The 16,160-nt window shown below is 58.3% G+C and overlaps 1 protein-coding gene across 1 annotated transcript; it reads left to right on the forward strand.

Moving 5' to 3' along the window:
* Positions 1–4,043: 4,043 nt before the first annotated feature.
* ADISSP (adipose secreted signaling protein) lies at positions 4,044–16,070 on the forward strand. Its single transcript, XM_062203926.1, has 6 exons — positions 4,044–4,157; positions 10,010–10,125; positions 11,312–11,454; positions 14,123–14,261; positions 15,070–15,192; positions 15,439–16,070. Exons 2-6 carry the CDS (start codon positions 10,107–10,109, stop codon positions 15,537–15,539), a joined length of 525 nt encoding a protein of 174 aa, XP_062059910.1. The 5' UTR covers positions 4,044–4,157; positions 10,010–10,106; the 3' UTR covers positions 15,540–16,070.
* Positions 16,071–16,160: the final 90 nt, after the last annotated feature.

Here is a 16,160-nt window from a genome sequence, read left to right on the forward strand (position 1 = left end):
ATGGGAGTCTAAATAAGGACAACCATTTTAGAAAACAGTTTGGCAGTTTCTTATGAAATTAAAAACACGCGTATGCTATTGTATAAGCATTTGGCTTGAGAAACAGATGGGATTTGACTTGAGCGATTGTGTAAGCTGGTGAAAGTCTTTGTCAGGATACTCTTTTTAAATCTGATGTTGGAGCATAAAGTCCATAGCTCAGGCCATTGGGAAGGGAAGATGGATATAAGTTGAGGGGACAGGGGACAAGCTTGGAATCCGTGAGCACCAGCTGGAACCCTTGAGGACAAACTGGAACTTGTGGCAGTTCTCACTGCCTCCAAACTTGATGTGGGTGAACTGCAGAAGAAACATCTGGCCCAGGAGTCAGAGCTTTCGGGAAAAGGCAGAGCAGTTGCAGGCCTGGCTGCTACCCCATGTCAGTGAGGAGAGCCAGCAGGTCAGCAACAATGTGCCTGGGCACCAGAGCTCCTCCTTGAGCTTGCAAATGTCAAATCCAACATTGCCACCGCCTTTCTTCCACCCTCCAAATCACATGCAAAAGTTTCTGCTAGGGCCCCCCTAATTGGAAACATACATGAAAGGGAATTTGGGAAATGTAGTTCACTCTAGCGAAGTTGACACATTACAAAGCCACCACAGCTATGTCCCAGCGATCCCATTCCTAAATATATACTCAAGAGGAATGCGAACATATGTTCACCAAAAGACTTGTGGTAAAATAGAATAGAATAGAATAGAATAGAATAGAATAGAATAAGGGAGGGAGGGAGGGAAGGAGAGGGGAGAGAGAGAGAAAGAGAGCGAGCGAGCATCCCTCTGTGATGGTTAACTCCTCAAATGCCCACAACAGCAAGGCCTGTGCCGGGCTGAAGCCAGGAGTTGGGAACTCAATCCAGGTCTCGCCTGCTGCCTCCTGGGGTGTGCATTAGCAGGAAGCTGGAATGGAGAGAAGACCCAGGACTGAAACTCAGACACTCTGCAATGAGACATATATGGGCATTCCGACCAGTGACATGACCACCAGACCAAATACCTGTACCAAGAGTAGATATGACTTTTATGTCAGGCTTCTTTGGTCAATGTCTATGAGACTCATCCACATTATCATGTATATTCCATGGGTTGTTCTTTGTCATTGACATATTTTGCTGATGGACATTTGGATTATTTTTAGTTTGGGGCTATTACTAATGGTGCTACCCTGAGTTCATAATGTGTATTTTCCATGAACTTTTTAAAGATCCCTCATCTGTATGGATTTCATAATTTTTTATGCATCATGGTAAACAACTTTTAATTCTATTTTCTGCAAATTTTTGAAGTGCTCTCATACATGTCTTCTGGTATACAATTAAGAATGGGATTACATTAACATACAATTAAGAATGGGTGAAAGGTTTGGTATTTATCAGTTTTATCAGATATTGCCAAGCAGTTTTCCAGAGATTATGGTTGTTTAATTTTTACTAAAAGGAACAGAGTCCAGGGGGCCAGTGCTGTGGCCTAGCAGGTAAAGCCACAGCCTGTAGTGCTGGCATCTCATATGGGCGCCGGTTCAAGTCCCAGCTTCTCCACTTCCGATCCAGCTCTCTGCTATGGCCTGGGAAAGCAGTAGAAGATGGCCCAAGTCCTTGGGCTCCTGCACCTACGTGGGAGACCCAGAAGAAGCTCTTGGCTCCTGGCTTCAGATCAGTTCAGCCCCGGCCATTGCAGCCATTTGGGGAGTGAACCAGTGGATGGAAGACCTCTTTCTCTCTCTGCCTCTCCTTCCCTGTGTAATCCTTTCAAATAAATAAATAAATTTTTTAAAAATAAAGAGTTCAGAATTCTCTGAGCACATGTAAAACACTCACTCTGGTTCTTATCTGTTCTAACCTGGAGTTACTCTTAACTCCCTCCTGTAGTGCTCCCATCTCCAAGGAGCCTGGTAGGGGCCTGTAGCTTCCCTTGGCAGAGCCACCCAGCTCTAAGAAGGCCCTTGCCCAGGAGCCTCCTGGGCCTGGGCATCACTCTGAAGTTGGCACGCTCGGCAGCGATGGTGTAGCTGTGCTACATGTACCCTGACTTCCTTCTGGCATGAAGAGTCTTCTTTTCTCCTGGAGAATTCCAGAACCATCCGTGTGACCTTACCTGGGAGCGAGTGGTATCCCCAGGTGCGGGCAGCTGTGTACTACAGTTCCTCCCAGGGCTGGGCGTGTGAGGAGTGTCTGCAAGGGACAGAGGACCACGATTCTTTTTCTGTTTTGCTGCCGTTTCCATGCTAAACTGTGAGTGCTTTCCACTTCACAGAGCCTAGCACAGTGAGGTGCCCATCACATACATTCAGCAAATATTCCTGAAAACACTTAATAACTAGCAGATAGCCCCTGGCAGTGGACAGTCAGCAGCCAGTCTGTGGTCTGAGACAGCCCACGCCAGTGAGAGCTTTGAGAAGTTAGCTGGAAAGACTTTACATAAAGACAGGCCTTCATCTGGTTGAGGGCAGGGTGAATTTGGGCTAGGACAGGAAAGTGGGAAGGACAGCCCAGGTCGGAAGGTGGAATCAGGGACTGGAAGGGAGGGATTCACAAAATCAAATGCCTGCACAGCCATAAAAGGTAAAATAAATGCGGGAGACTGGGATTGCTGGGGACCGTGGCAAATCTGTGTGTTCCTGAAGGGGGAGCTACCACTGAGTACCAGCCTGGTGCCAGACTGGATGCAAGCCCACATTGTTAGCTCTGTGGTATTTCAGAAGGAGCTGGAAATCAGATTCCTTTGTGAAGAAAGAGAAGAAGGGGAGGGAAGCAGGCAAAATTATTCTAAAAAGCTCCATGTGGGCTAAGAAAAAACACATCTGCAGGTTACTTTCTGCCAACTTAAACCTTGAAGAAAAGAACAGATATGGGAAGACATGGAGGGGGCAGGTGGACACCGGGGTGCACGGAACCGTGGGAGTGGGCAGGAATGGGTGGGCTGGGATCAGAATGCAGAAAACGCTCCATATCCTTGCTGGAGGGCAGCGTCTTTTCAGACACCAGAGAGCGCACGAATCCCCCAAAACGCGGCTGAAGTTTCTGAAGCCGCGCACGAGACACTTGGCAGCAGAAAGCTTAATTTGCCAATAGTGTGCAGACTGGACACCAAAAGACAGGTTGGGGCCCAACGGGGAACAACGGCGGGAGCCTTGATGTTCCCTCAAGGGCAGCGACCCCCGCCCAGCAGAAACTGGTCCTCAGCGGCCCAGGCCTCCTACCAGCTACTTCGCCAGGAAGGAGGAGCTGCCGGCGAAACGGGCGTGGCGCTGCTCGCCGACCCGCAGGCGGAGCCCGGGCAAGCCCCTCCGCAGCCCCGAGGCCGCGCCTTCCGCTCCCCTCCCAGCGGTGTGGAGGCGCCCACAGCCCAGCCCGCGGTGCTGAGCGAGGCGCATCCCGCTGCCATGGCGACCGCTTCCATGGAGACCGGGAGCAGAGGCTGCGGTCCCCGGGGGCGCCGCCACGGGCTCTCCCAGCCCCCATGCCGCGCGCCGTCTTTGTTCTGAAGCCTATCTGGCGGGGCCGGGCTCCCGGGACGCGTCTCGTGGGGTGGAGGGGCAGCCGAGCGGGAAGGAAGGAGGAGTGTTCCTTAGCTACTGGGCAGTAGGAGCGGGGCCCATGTCAACTGAGGACGGCTCGGGCGGGAAGCCTAGGGACAAAGGCCACCTTGAGGCGCTCCACCGACCCCTCCGCCCGGAGCAGCGAAGCTCCAGCGAGCGCCCTCTCAAGTTGGGGCCAACGTCCCGGTAGAAGGCGAGGCGGGGCCCACCGGAGGCGCGCCTCCTTCCCTTCCCGGCCTCTGTCCCATCCGGGCCCCGGCCGCAGCTGGAGGGCAGCCTTCATCGCGAGAATTCGCCGGGCCCCAGGTCGGCGCGGGCTCTCAGGGCGCAGCCGCGGCGCCCCCTGCACGTGACGCAGGGGACTCGTCGCCCGTTGGCGGTTCTCCGGAGCCCGCTCATTGGTCTGCACCGGCCCTCGCCCCACCCCCTCGTCCACCAATGGGCAGAGGCGGGGGCGTGCCGTGAGGCGGGCGGCCGCGGCGCGGGGCTGCTTTCCTCGTGCTCGGCGTTGAGCCCCCGCTGCCGCCGCCACTGCAGCGGTCGTCGCTTCCCGGCCCGGCCCCGGGGTGCGCCCCGCAAGGTGAGATGTCTCTTCTCCCGCCTCCTCCAGGTTCCCGCCGCCACCCTCCGGGCCCGGTCTCTGTCCTAAGCAGTGGGTGCCTGGGACCCACCTGCCGCGATGGGAGGGCTGGGGCGGGGGCTCAGTTCTCGGGCCCGGGCCTGCAGGCAGACTCCCCAGCACCTGAGCTGGGGACAGGTGCCGGGGGCCGGGGTGACCGTTAGTTGGTGGAGCAGGAGTGTTTTCCTCAGGGCACTGTTGGAGGGCACGCGTGACACAGAGAGGGTGGGGACGCCTTGGGGTCCGCGCTGCTTCCCCCATGTTCCCGCCGTTGTCACCTCGGCTCTGTGTGACCTTGGACGCATAGCCCCCCCGGAGTGTCCTGTGCCTCGGCACCTTCAGCGCGGAGGGCGGTGATGTCTGGGAGTGCGGGCTTAGGAGGCTCCTGCGTCAGCTGAGGTTAGGCTCGGGGAGCGCCCCGGATTATCTCCCAGGGACAGAGCTGCCGCCTCGCGGGTATGGTGGGGGGGGAGGGGACGCCCAGTTGCATCTTTCCCGAGAGAAGTCGAGAAGGTGTTGGGAAAGGGAGTGCCACACCCACAGGGATGGGGATGGCGGGTGACAAGTGTCCAGGGTCCTATACCCAGGCCCCCAGTGCCTCCTCCTTGTCACACAGCAGGAGGAGGTTCTGGTCCAGTGCTCGTGTTAGGGAGCAGGGCCCTGCTAGATGGAGGAGGGCGGCCTCAGCTTGCCTTTCCTGTTCAGCGTTGGCATCGGGAATGGGGATAGGGGTTATTCTGTCCCAGGGAACTGAAGGTGGTCAAGAGCAGCCGCCACCCCGGACCCCAACCTGCTTCTGCTTCTTGGGGCCTCTGGGTCGTGGGCCCAGGGCACTGCCCGGGCAGAGCGGGCAGTCTGGAGGCTAGAGACGTCTCAGCGCCCAGGAGCTGAGGGCTAGGGGTTCTGGGGAAAGGGTGCTGGGCAGAGGAGGCGGCACCTGTTGGGGAGACAGCAGAGATGGAGCTTTCTCTGTTCCCCAGTTCAGGCTGCATCTTCTGTTTGTGAGAGAGAAAAGAGCCATGCTTGTCCTTGCACCTTTGGCCTGCTGGAGGGAGGAGGAAGTGAGGTGACATCAAGGCTGAGCTGACGTGACACTGCCACAGCCACACCTGACTCGCAGCCTTGCTGTTCCAGACCTTTCTCTGAGTGCGTGGGGCGCTGCTGTGTGCAGTCCCGTGTCTGGCTCTGGGAGTCAGCAGGTTGGTGTGGCTGCACTGAGGCCCCAGTGGGCGTTTGTGCAGGCTTGAGCTTAACAGGAGGCTGGACAGTGCTGCTGTGTCCTTGAGCCAGGGCTTAGCCCCCAGGGTGGGGATGAGGGAGAAGGAGGCGGGAAGAATGGAAGGGCCTTTCTTTGGCCTGGCTCAGAGAAAAGCTTCAGACCAGACCGAAACTAGGGATTGCAGCATGATTGAGAAACGTGTCCCCAGTCACACAGCACAGGACAGGCTGGGGCTGCTGCCTCTGGGGCAGAGCGGTGGCGTGGACGGAGTGGCTCGCTCTGCTCTGTTTTGCCCTAGGACAAATTAGACAGATTGTCTTTGGCTCTTTCTCCAGTTTGAAGCCTTGGGCCCCGGTGTGGGACAGCCTGGAGCAGCGGCCACTGTGCAATGGGATGGGAACTCAGGGTTCCTGTGGGACTGCCCCTCTGTGTGGCCATTGCCGTGTCCCAGGGTTGGGTAGCCTGGAAGCCACCTTTCTCTCTGTAGCTGGGGCGGACCTGTGCTGGCAGCTCTGTGGCCCCCAGAGGGGAGAGTCCTCCAGTTTCCCTGACAGCCACCAGGGGCCAAAGAAACCTCCAAGACCCTTGTCCCACTTTTCACTTCCTCCTCAACCTATGACCCCTGACTGGTTGCCAGCCCATCTCGGGGGAAGGGGCAGGCGGGATACAGTATTCCTGGACATTTTCCAGGAGATGCATTTTCCACATCTTGTCGTGAGTCCCTCTGGGGTGGGGGGCTCCCAGGGGCCTGGCCGCCCTGGGAGTGGGAGAAGAGGAAGGAAGGGGAGGGAGGCCCCCTTAACCCTTGCGCTGCTTTCCGGGCAGGCTGGAGTCCCTGGGGCCCACTGGCTCCTCCAGGGCTGCTGAAATGCCTGTTGCTTTAGAAACCAGGCCTCAGGGTTTTGTTTTGCGAGGAGGCTGGGGCAGCAGTGCGCTTTCACAGAGCCTCAGGGCGGCTGCACCCGAGGAAGAGCTCCCTGCTCATTCCATCAGGACAGAGAGGTGACATAAATCTCCAGGCAGGCAGCAGGGGCAGGTCCTGAATTTGAACCAGAACTGCTGCCTCTGGGGGCGTGCGGCTCGGGCCCCAGCGAGGACTCGGCTGGGCCAGGAGGACGCTGCAGGCAGGGCCAAGGTTTGGGGTTGCGGTGGCCTAGCCGTTCTCTGTGGACGCGGCCTGGTGCCCTCTTTTCCTGCTTCTGAGAGGAGGCCTGTGTGGATGAGAGTCCAGCTCCCAGGGGACGGCCAGCAGCAAGGGCTCTCTGCCCTGAAAGGACGCTTGGTTATCTGGCCTCCTTTGGGCCCTGCACGTCATTTCCCACCCACCCACCGGTATTCCTGTGGCTGTGGCCAGGGGTGGGCGTTACAGGCATATCCTGAGTGTCCGCTCTGTCCTGGGACCTGGGCCCTGCCCGCAGCCAGCTTTCTCTCTGCAGGTAGGTGGGCAGCTGAGCCTGCCTGTAGCAAGGCCGGGGGAGGGAGACTGGCTTTCGGGCCAGGGGTTGGCTAAGCAAGGTGGATGAGGAGTTCCTTTTCCTGTCATCTCTGGCCCTGACCACAACACACCCCGCAGGGCCCAGCCAAGGCCCCCACTCAGGCTCGCCTTGGCGTGGTCAGTCATTTGTTCAACAAATACAAACTGAGCACAAATGCCTCCTGTCCCGTGCCATGTGGGGTGCTGGGGACACAGGTTTGTCCTGGTAAAGTGGGGCAGACAGACATGACCCAGTCCCCAGAGTGAGAAGGGGACCCTGTGGGGAGTTGCAGGCCTTTTCTGGGATGGGGGTGGGGCAGGCTGCTTCTGGGACTGAGACCTGGCTAAGGAATGGGTGAGGGTCAGGGCAGAGTTCTGGCAGAGGGGACGGCCTGGGCAAAAGCAGGCAGGAACAGGCAGCAGGGCAGGGAAGATGGGGAGGAGGCCCTGCATTGCTAGGTCAGGGTGCTTTGTGAAAATGGCCCCTGGATGTCCTGAGGGGACTGTGTGGACACTGGGCTGTCTCTGCCCCATGGGTGCAGGGAGGCAGCCTCTGCAACATAGGAAATGAGCCTGGCACCCTTGGACTTGGCCATTTGTCACATGCTTTGAGTCCTCAGCCTCAGGGGGTGGCTGGAGTGGGTGGGTTGGGGAGCAGTCTCTCTGGAGACAAGCTGAGAGTTCCAGGACTGACCCCAGAGTGACTGACCCCAGAGTGGCCCCGGCCAGAGGTGAGTGGGTGTAGTTCTCCCCGCACCCAGTAATGCAGCCTGGGACCTAGCCAGCCTCCAAGTAGGGATGCTTGCCTGGGACTGCCCTGCCCTGGCCATTTCTGCTTTCCAGACACCTGACGCAGGCCCTTCTCTCCATCACCCTAGGCTTCCCTCTCCCAGGGGGCCGCTGGGACCTGAACAGTGCATGCCCTACCCGGTAGGCAGGGAGAGGGAGTGAGGCCACCCCACAGGGCAGCCCAGACACTGAAGCACCTCAAGCCCGTGCCTGCTGCACTCAGCTCCTGCCGCTCAGGCCACCTGTGGTTTCTCTTCATTTCCTGAGCCAGCCAAGGCCCCTCATGGGTCACCTATCTCTAAGTACTGCCCTGCATTTCTCTGGAGAAGAACAGACTACTTCCCTCCATAGTGCAACCTGTTATTGCACCTAAAAAACCAAAACACCCATCATCACTTTCCTGATTCCCCGCAGGAGGTCAGGCAGGACCCCTCTCCCTCTCGTAGCCGATGAGGCCAAGGAACCAGGGGCGGCTGTCCTCTTGCCCGTCCTGCCTTCTGTGTCCCTCAGGGGTGTGTTCATCTGGGACAGGGGCTGGCGAACCTTCTCTGCTAAGAGCCAGGTGGCAAATATCTTAGGGTCTGTCCCATCTGCTGAGGCTCATTTGTCTTAGTGCAAAAGCAGCCGTAGGCAACCTGTGGCTGAGCAAGCGTGCTGTGTCCCTGTAAACTTCACTTACGAAACACAAGCTGTGGTTTGCCTGATTCTTTATCTAGAACAGTCTCCGGGCCTCTCCCCACCACCACCACCCCCCTTTTATTTTTTCTTGCAGTCTGAAAAAGCAGGTCAGTCATCCAGTAGGATCCTCTCCGCCTTTTGGGTTTGTCTCATTGCCCTTTCAGTAATTCGTTCCATCATCCTCTGTGTTTTCCGTAAATGAGAAGATGGAGCTAGAAGTTCCGTTAGATCCAGGTTAAACATTTTTGGCAGATATCTCTTGTCAGCGATGCTTTGACTTCAGGCTGCTTTGTACCAGGGGGCACCCGGGTGTCATATTGTCCCACTGTGAGCCGAGGAGAGTGGCCAGGTGATGTCACTGGATGCAATGATGTCACTGCACATCCATGTTAGTCTCCTTAAGAACACCACGTGTGGGTGGGTATTTGGTTCAGCAGTTACTATGCAGCTTGGGACACCTACATCCCGTAGCAGAGTCCTTGGGTTCAAGTCCCAGCTCCATGTCCAATCCAGCTTCCTGCTAATGCACACCCTGGGAGGCAGCAGGTGATGGCTTAAGTGCTTGGGTCCCTGCCATCCACATCAGAGACCCTGATTGAATTTCTAGCTCTTGGGTTTGGCCAGACCCAGCCTCAGCTATTGTGGGCGTCTGGGGAGTGAACAGCAAATAGATCTCTCTGCCTTTCAAATAAAATAAAATAAAATAAAAATAAATAAGAACACGGAATCATCTGTCCATGGCACTGGGGCATCTGTTAGTGTCTGCTCCCTGTTAGCCTCCCTCTGAGGTTCAGCCCCCGCTGACTGCGCTTGCCCCTGGCATTTGTTTTTTTAGGGGGAGAAGAATGACTTAGCATCTGCTGATTCCTTTGTTACTTATTAGTAAGGAATCTTCTGTAAAGAAGAGCTTTCCATCAACCCCCAGGGCAATTTGGTTTAGGAAAGGCCAGAGACAAGCTTGTTTGTTTTGCTTCCTCTCTTCTTTCCTTTGTGTATTCCCTCTGTTCCCATCAGTAGGGTTCATAATGAGATGGCCCCAGCTTGGCCCAGGGCAGGCTTCCTAGGGGCCTCACGCTATGGCCCTGAGGCCTCCCTGGGGGACTGAGAGGCAGGCCAGGGGCCAGGGGCGGGGAGGGGGGGAGGGTTCACACGGGGTCAGCATCACTTCTGCAGACGGCCCTCACTGGTCACCAGGAAGTAAAGCGCCGAGGACACACTGATCCCCGGCGCCCTGTTCTCGCCCTCCACCCAGCACACTGCTGACTCTGACCCGCGCCCACTGCACTGCCTGCTTGCCCTCAGCCCAGCCAGACTGGCCCCTGCGGAGTACCGGTCAAGCCCTCCCCTTTCCAGGCTGCCCTTCCTGCCAGCCTCAGGTGGGCTGGGCGCAGGAGTCCTGCAGTGGCGCTTTGGCACCCACAAGCTGCCTTGGAGCGGGGTAGCCAGGGCCCTGGGTCAGTAGGGTGTCAGGCAGGGGTGAGAGTTCTCAGTGAGTGTGGGGATGGGTTGGGGCTGGGGGTGGGGTGCAGCAGAGGCCCCTGGGCTGCAGGATGCAGGCCGCACTTGGGCTGCTGCCGGAGCTCCTCTGCTCTCCCCCAGCCACAGGCCCACGGCTGACCTTGACTCCTGTTCCCCCGACTCCCTGTCCTCCAGGCTCCTGCTGGTGTCCTTGGAGCATGGGAGGCTGTTGAGCTGGAGTGGTGGTGTCCAGCAGGAGCGGGTGTCTCACCCCACGGCAGGGAGGGCGTCCATGGCTGCAGCCAACAAGGGTGAGTGCCTCCTGGCCTAGGGGGTCTGCATGGCCCTTCCTGGGGGCCCTGATGGGAGGGGACATGGTTACACACAGGACTAGTATCAGCTATGTGCGTGTGTGTGTGTGTGTGTGAGAGAGAGAGAGAGAGAGAGAGAGAATGTGACTGGAACATGCAGTGTTGTCCCAGGTGAGAGAGAGAGAGAGAGAGAGAGAGAGAGAGAATGTGACTGGAACGTGCAGTGTTGTCCTGGGTCCCGGGGCCCCCTGAAGCCCTAGCGGAGACCCCTGTGGTCCTTGATGTGTTGGTTGCTGGGGAGCTGTGCTCTTGTTACTCTGGATTTGAGCCCCTCCCCCTCACCCCGTTCCACTGCAGGAGCTGGGGAACATGAGGGACTCCAGGTGAGCTCTGAGTCCAGAGTGCTAAGGGAGGGCATTAGGGGCCAATCTAGGGGCTCAGCAGGGATTATGGATGTGGCAAACCTGCCTCCTGGGCCTTAGCTGAATGTCCAAGAACCCAGGCCAAGGCCAGCGCAGAGCTGCCCACCGGAAGGACTGTGGGCAGGACTTGGGAAGCCCGGGACTGGAATGTCAGAGAGGACTGGGGACACGCACTTGGCCTCCCTGAACCTGAGTGTCCATCCAGCCCACTCTGGGCTCTGCCCTCCACAGCCCTTTGACCTTTTTGTCCCTGGGGAACCCCACCCAGCTCAGGGGCAGCTGAGGGAAGGGTGTTGGGGGGGCGTCTGTAGGGCTCCTGGGTTCTTCCTTCCTACCTGGCAGTGATCGGTGAGGCTTAGTGAGCTGCAGCCTCTTCTGGGTGGGCAGAGTATGGTTTTTGGTCCTCTTTTGTTCTCTTATCCCCAGGCAGGTCCCCTAGCACCTGTTCCTATCCTTACCTCTGCCCACTCCTGTACGGGGGTCATTAGGAGGGGCAGGCACTGCATCTGGTGTTAGCCTCATCCCCACCCCGGTCCCCCAAGTGAGAGCTCACATTAGCCAGTCTCGGAGACCCCACCTACCCGGGAGGCAGCACTTCTTGTGGGAGGACTGGGCCTCGTGGTCCACCTAGCCCTGGAGGGAGTCCAGCCAGTGAGTGCGGGTGATGTCAAGGGCAGCCTCAGGGTGGGAGGCGGTGGGAGGTGGTAGTTTCCGGGGAGGTGGGGAAGCCAGCAGCCCCTGGAGCCCTCTCCCACCCTTCCTAGGCAACAAGCCGAGGGTCCGGAGTATCCGCTTCGCAGCCGGCCACGATGCAGAAGGCTCCCAGAGCCACGTCCACTTTGATGAGAAGCTGCATGACTCAGTGGTCATGGTCACCCAGGAGAGTGACAGCAGCTTTCTGGTCAAGGTACAGCACGTCGCCCTCATCATCAGCCTTCTTCCCTCCTCCTCCCTGGCCCTGCCTGGCCCCCCGGGCCCGTCTAGCCTCTTCCCTCCCAGACGGTTTCTCTGCACATCGCGGCCCCTCCCTGAGCCTTGGTTTCTCCATCTGTAAAATGGGAAATGGTACGATTTTAATAAGATGGATGCACTTAGGTCAAGGTGACCAGAGCCATCGTTGCCATCGGCCTCCCGCGGACAACAGCAGTACAAGGCAGGTGTCACAGCGGTGGCTGGGGTGTCACAGGTGTGGGTTCAGGTCCAGGCTGACTGTCTGGGTCTGTTTTCCGTCACTGCCACAAGATACCTGAGGTCTGCATAACTTGTAATATGGGAGGTCCAAGAGCATGAAGCCATTGCCTATGCAGCTCTGGTGAGGGCCTTCTGGCCAGATCACCACACAGGCGGCCTCAGAGGGCAGCATCACCTCTGGCGCGCAAGCAAGAGGAGAGATCCCAAGGCAAGACTAGAAGCTGAAGCCTTGGGGCTGGGCCTGCTGTTTTTATAATTAGGCTCTCAGGGAGGGAGGGGCTAATCCACTCTGAGAGCCTGGCGACCGTCCCTTCCAGGATGGAGGCCCTGTGACCTAATTACCTGCCCCCAGGCCCCACCTCTTAAAGCTGCCAGCCCTCCACAGCCCCACACTGGGGACCCAGCCTGCAGCACACAGACCTTCCTACCCGTCCTTGAGGGGGTTACCTGTTCCTCTTTCCCATGGAGACAGTTCACACCCACAGATTTGGTGGGAGGGTGGAGGAACCTGTGAATGTGATTCAGGTGTGAAGCTAATTACTGTGACAGCAGGTGTGGCTTTTGTTATCCTGCTTTGCCAGCTCTCTGGTTGATGGGGGCTCTTGACGGTGATGTGTCACCCCACGTCTCCTGCTGCTCGCTGGAGCCCCCTTTTCTCGTGGCCACACCTCACACTCCCTGCAGCCTCTGCAGCTGGCTTCTCCAACTGCCAGGGTGCTACCCGACCCCACGGCACTTGGAAGGGGTGGGAGGGGTCTCTGGAGGGCTGCACTGGGGAAGCTTGGGATTGAGGCCTCTAGGTTGGCCCATAAATCACAGATGCAGAGTTGAGCAGCAGTGCCCTGTACGTGGGGGACAGAGGTCTTGTCCGCTGGACACTGTCCCGAGGATGGGGGCTTGCTGCCCTGCTGAGAAAGGCCCAGGTCTGTAGCCATTTGACTCTCTCCTACAGCTGACAGCCTCCCCAAGGGAATGAACAGAAGAAAAACCAAAGTCTTTAAAAATAGCTCCCTCCCCCATTGCAAAATCCATGTCTATTAAAGAAAAATCAGAAGATAGAGAAAAATATAAAGAGATTTAAAGGAATCCACAGTCATACTATCCAGAAATAACTGGAATTAATAGTTTGATGTGTGTCATTCCAAGTGTTTTTAAAAACTTTGTGTTCAAAAACAGAGAGCTGGTAGCACAGTGGACAAGCTGGGCTTTTTTTTGTCTGTGTCAGTGAATAATTTTCCACAAGATTTTACAACTGCCTGGTGTTCCATTATGCATATCTTCATTGAGTTAGCTGGTTCCCCATGCCTGGGTGTTACGGGTGTTTCTGTTTTTTCACCGTTATAAATAGGGCAGTCAGTGTTGAGTATTTTTTTTTGCACATCTCTGAGTAATTCCCCTGGAAAATTTTGCAAGTGGTCCAGCGGTCACAGGGTCATGGATGGCAGGTGCAGCCAGAAAGGGGGTGGAAGGGGTACCTGGCTTGAGGTTTATCATGTGGTGACAGGCTGGCAGTTCCATGCAGCCATTCCCAGCTGGCCCCCAGGGGTAGGGCTGTGCTGCCCCAGTCACTGTGGGTGGGAGTCTCTGTGCCCACCAGAGCTGGGGCAGGCACTGCATGCATGCCTGTGCCTGCCGGACTGCACCCTGCTCAGCAGCCACCCAGCTTGCAACCCTTCACGTCACTGGAGTTTCCAAAGACAGCATCTGTTGCAGAGGGCACTGGTTGCCAAGCACTGTATGCGAACAACAGAAATCACTTAGACCTTGAGTGGAAGCTGCTGGGCCCCGTGAGCCTCCGAGTGGGCACACAGACACGCATGATCAGGTGCCATCGGGCAGGCAGGAGCCTGGTTCAATGGTGGACTGACATAGCTGCTCTAGCACCTTTTTTACCCAATTCCGTCGCATCCACTATCCTGTGCTGTGCTGCCTGGCGTCGCCGCCTGAGTGACCGGAGGATCAGCTTCCCTGACCGGGCAGATGGACGGCCTGTGTCACGGATTCTGAGCAGTGGCTGGTGCCTTGCTGTGTGCCATGCATGGCAGGAGTGGCCAGGAGGCCTAGGGAGGACTTTACCTTGGCCGTGCTGTGTGGCCCTGGCCAGGCATTGCCAGGCTTCCATCTTTTTCACCTGTAAAATGACTTATTGAGGACTGCAGGGCCTGCAAGACAAATGGCATGGAGGACGCTGGCCCCGCCGTGTCCAAGATCTGGCACTATGGGGCTGGGGGTGTGGTTCAGCTGGAGCAATGGAGGGAGGTGGGCTCCCGGGCTCCCCAGGGCAGCCGTGCTGAGGCCCAGAAGGAGCGCAGGCTGCGGCCTGGTCGGGCCCTGGAAGAAGCAGTGAGTTAAGGCTCCTCCCTCCCTCGCCCCTCCTGCTGCAGGTCGGCTTCCTGAAGATCCTGCACAGGTACGAGATTACCTTCACTCTGCCCCCCGTGCACAGGCTGAGCAAGGACGTCCGCGAGGCACCTGTGCCCAGCCTGCACCTCAAGCTCCTCAGTGTCATGCCCGTCCCTGAAGGTGCGTCTCCTCTTCGGGGTGCTGGATGCAAGTGGGAGTGAGTGAGAGAACACGGGTGACACTCAGCCCAGCGAGTCAGGGACGTGGTCCCCTTCGTGAGCTTGCAGTGTGGTCGCCTGGCAGCTCCCATGTCTCAGGCCCCCTCCTGGACAGAAGCCCGTGAGCTCACACGGCAGGCCTGCGTGTGCCCGTTGGCTGCTAGAAGCCTCCGTGAGCAGGTGACTAAGATGGGAGCCACTGGGGATGTGGCTTGGGGCCTGCAGCTCTCCCTCCCGCCTGCCCCTCAAGAGAAAACCTGCTGGAGCTGCGAGAACTACGGGTGGCTAACCTAGCACCCCCAGTCCTGCCTGGGCCCTGGGTCTCGGGCTGCTTCTCCCAACCTACCTGGATGCTTCCAGGCCCCGCCCATCCCTCATACCCCACCTGGTAGCAGCTAGGGTGTCAGGTTCTCAGGGCCCAGCTTGTTTCGAAGCCCTACCCCACCCCCTACCTCGTGATGGTGCCCTTCAGCCGATTGAGCGATTGAGCGAGCCCCCTCAGCCCTAGCCTCTTGCTGCCTGACGTGCTCAAAGCCCACCCTGCCACCCCTCCTCTTCCCCACCACCCCTTCTCCCTGCCTTCCCTTGCCCGGGAATTAAAGGGCCTTCTCTTGGAAGCTGGAGCGCTCTTGGAGCCACACCGGGGTGGCCCGCAGGCTGCGCAGCTCGTGGAAGAACAGGGCATTTCCTGAATGCTCCGTGTGCTTTGCAGTGCCTGGGAGCAGGCTGGGAGGGCAGGTGCTGATCGCCTGCCCCGTGCCCCCGGGCAGGTTACAGCGTCAAGTGTGAGTACTCAGCACACAAGGAGGGCGTGCTCAAAGAAGAGATGCTGCTGGCCTGCGAAGGTGGCGCCGGCGCCTGCGTGCGTGTGACGGTGCAGGCGCGAGTCATGGGTGAGAGCCCCGGCTGGGAGCCCCCCGCCCCCCGCCCCCCGCCGCAGTTTGGCTGCAGGGCTTTCTGCCCTAATCCCGGAGGTGCCTGAGCGAGGGATCCTTGCACGGCTCAGGGCTCTCAAACTCCTTGGTGGGTGCCTTCCCCTCCTCCTCCAGCCCGCCTGTCCCTGAGGGAGGGGAAGGGTCCCCTGGGAGTGGTCAGGGGTGCAGCACAGCACGGCTCGACTCCCACCCCCTGCCTTGCAGACCGGCACCACGGCACGCCCATGCTGCTGGATGGCGTCAAGTGCGTGGGAGCTGAGCTGGAGTACGACTCGGAGCACAGTGACTGGCATGGCTTCGACTGAGGCCTTTGGCCCCACCCCCTCGGGGCCCCTCAGCCTTAACCCCGCCTCTCCCCCACATGCTGCGTGCCCCTCCCCAGGGTGGGCGTGGGGGTGGGGTTTCCAGGGGCCTTGCCCACGCCTCGCACCTCTGCCTTCATTTGTGCCACCACCACCCTGCCTCTCCTAGGTCCTCTCCTGCTTCCTCCTCTCCGTGTGCCTCAGTCTCCTGCCAGAAGAAATGGGTTGAGTCCTCAAGGAGGCTATCTGAGGAGGGGAGTGGGGGTCCTGGGGTGGGTTCTACCCACCCCCCACCCCAAGCCATGGGGCCTCCAGCAGGGGTCCGAGAGAGGACGGAGCTGGCTCTGGGACGTGGCCCCACTGCTGCTGCTGCTCTCGCTTCAGCCACCTCAGCCCCTCCCTCTTCCCCGATGCTGTCCACGGGGAGGACGAGGAAGGGGCAGTCTCCAACCCCCACCCCTCGGGTCTGTGTTCTTTGGTTTTTAAATGACTGGTTGGGAAAGAACCCTAAAGAAATAAAACTTCCAATGGCTACCAGAGGCCCTGTGGGCTTTTCATTCTCGGGGTCCTGACACTGCCCAGTCCTTCGAAGATGGTTCTTGGAGGACAGGGGCACTGGGTGGT

This window comes from Lepus europaeus, chromosome 10, assembly GCF_033115175.1.
Source record: "Lepus europaeus isolate LE1 chromosome 10, mLepTim1.pri, whole genome shotgun sequence".
Classification (NCBI taxonomy): Eukaryota; Metazoa; Chordata; class Mammalia; order Lagomorpha; family Leporidae; genus Lepus; species Lepus europaeus.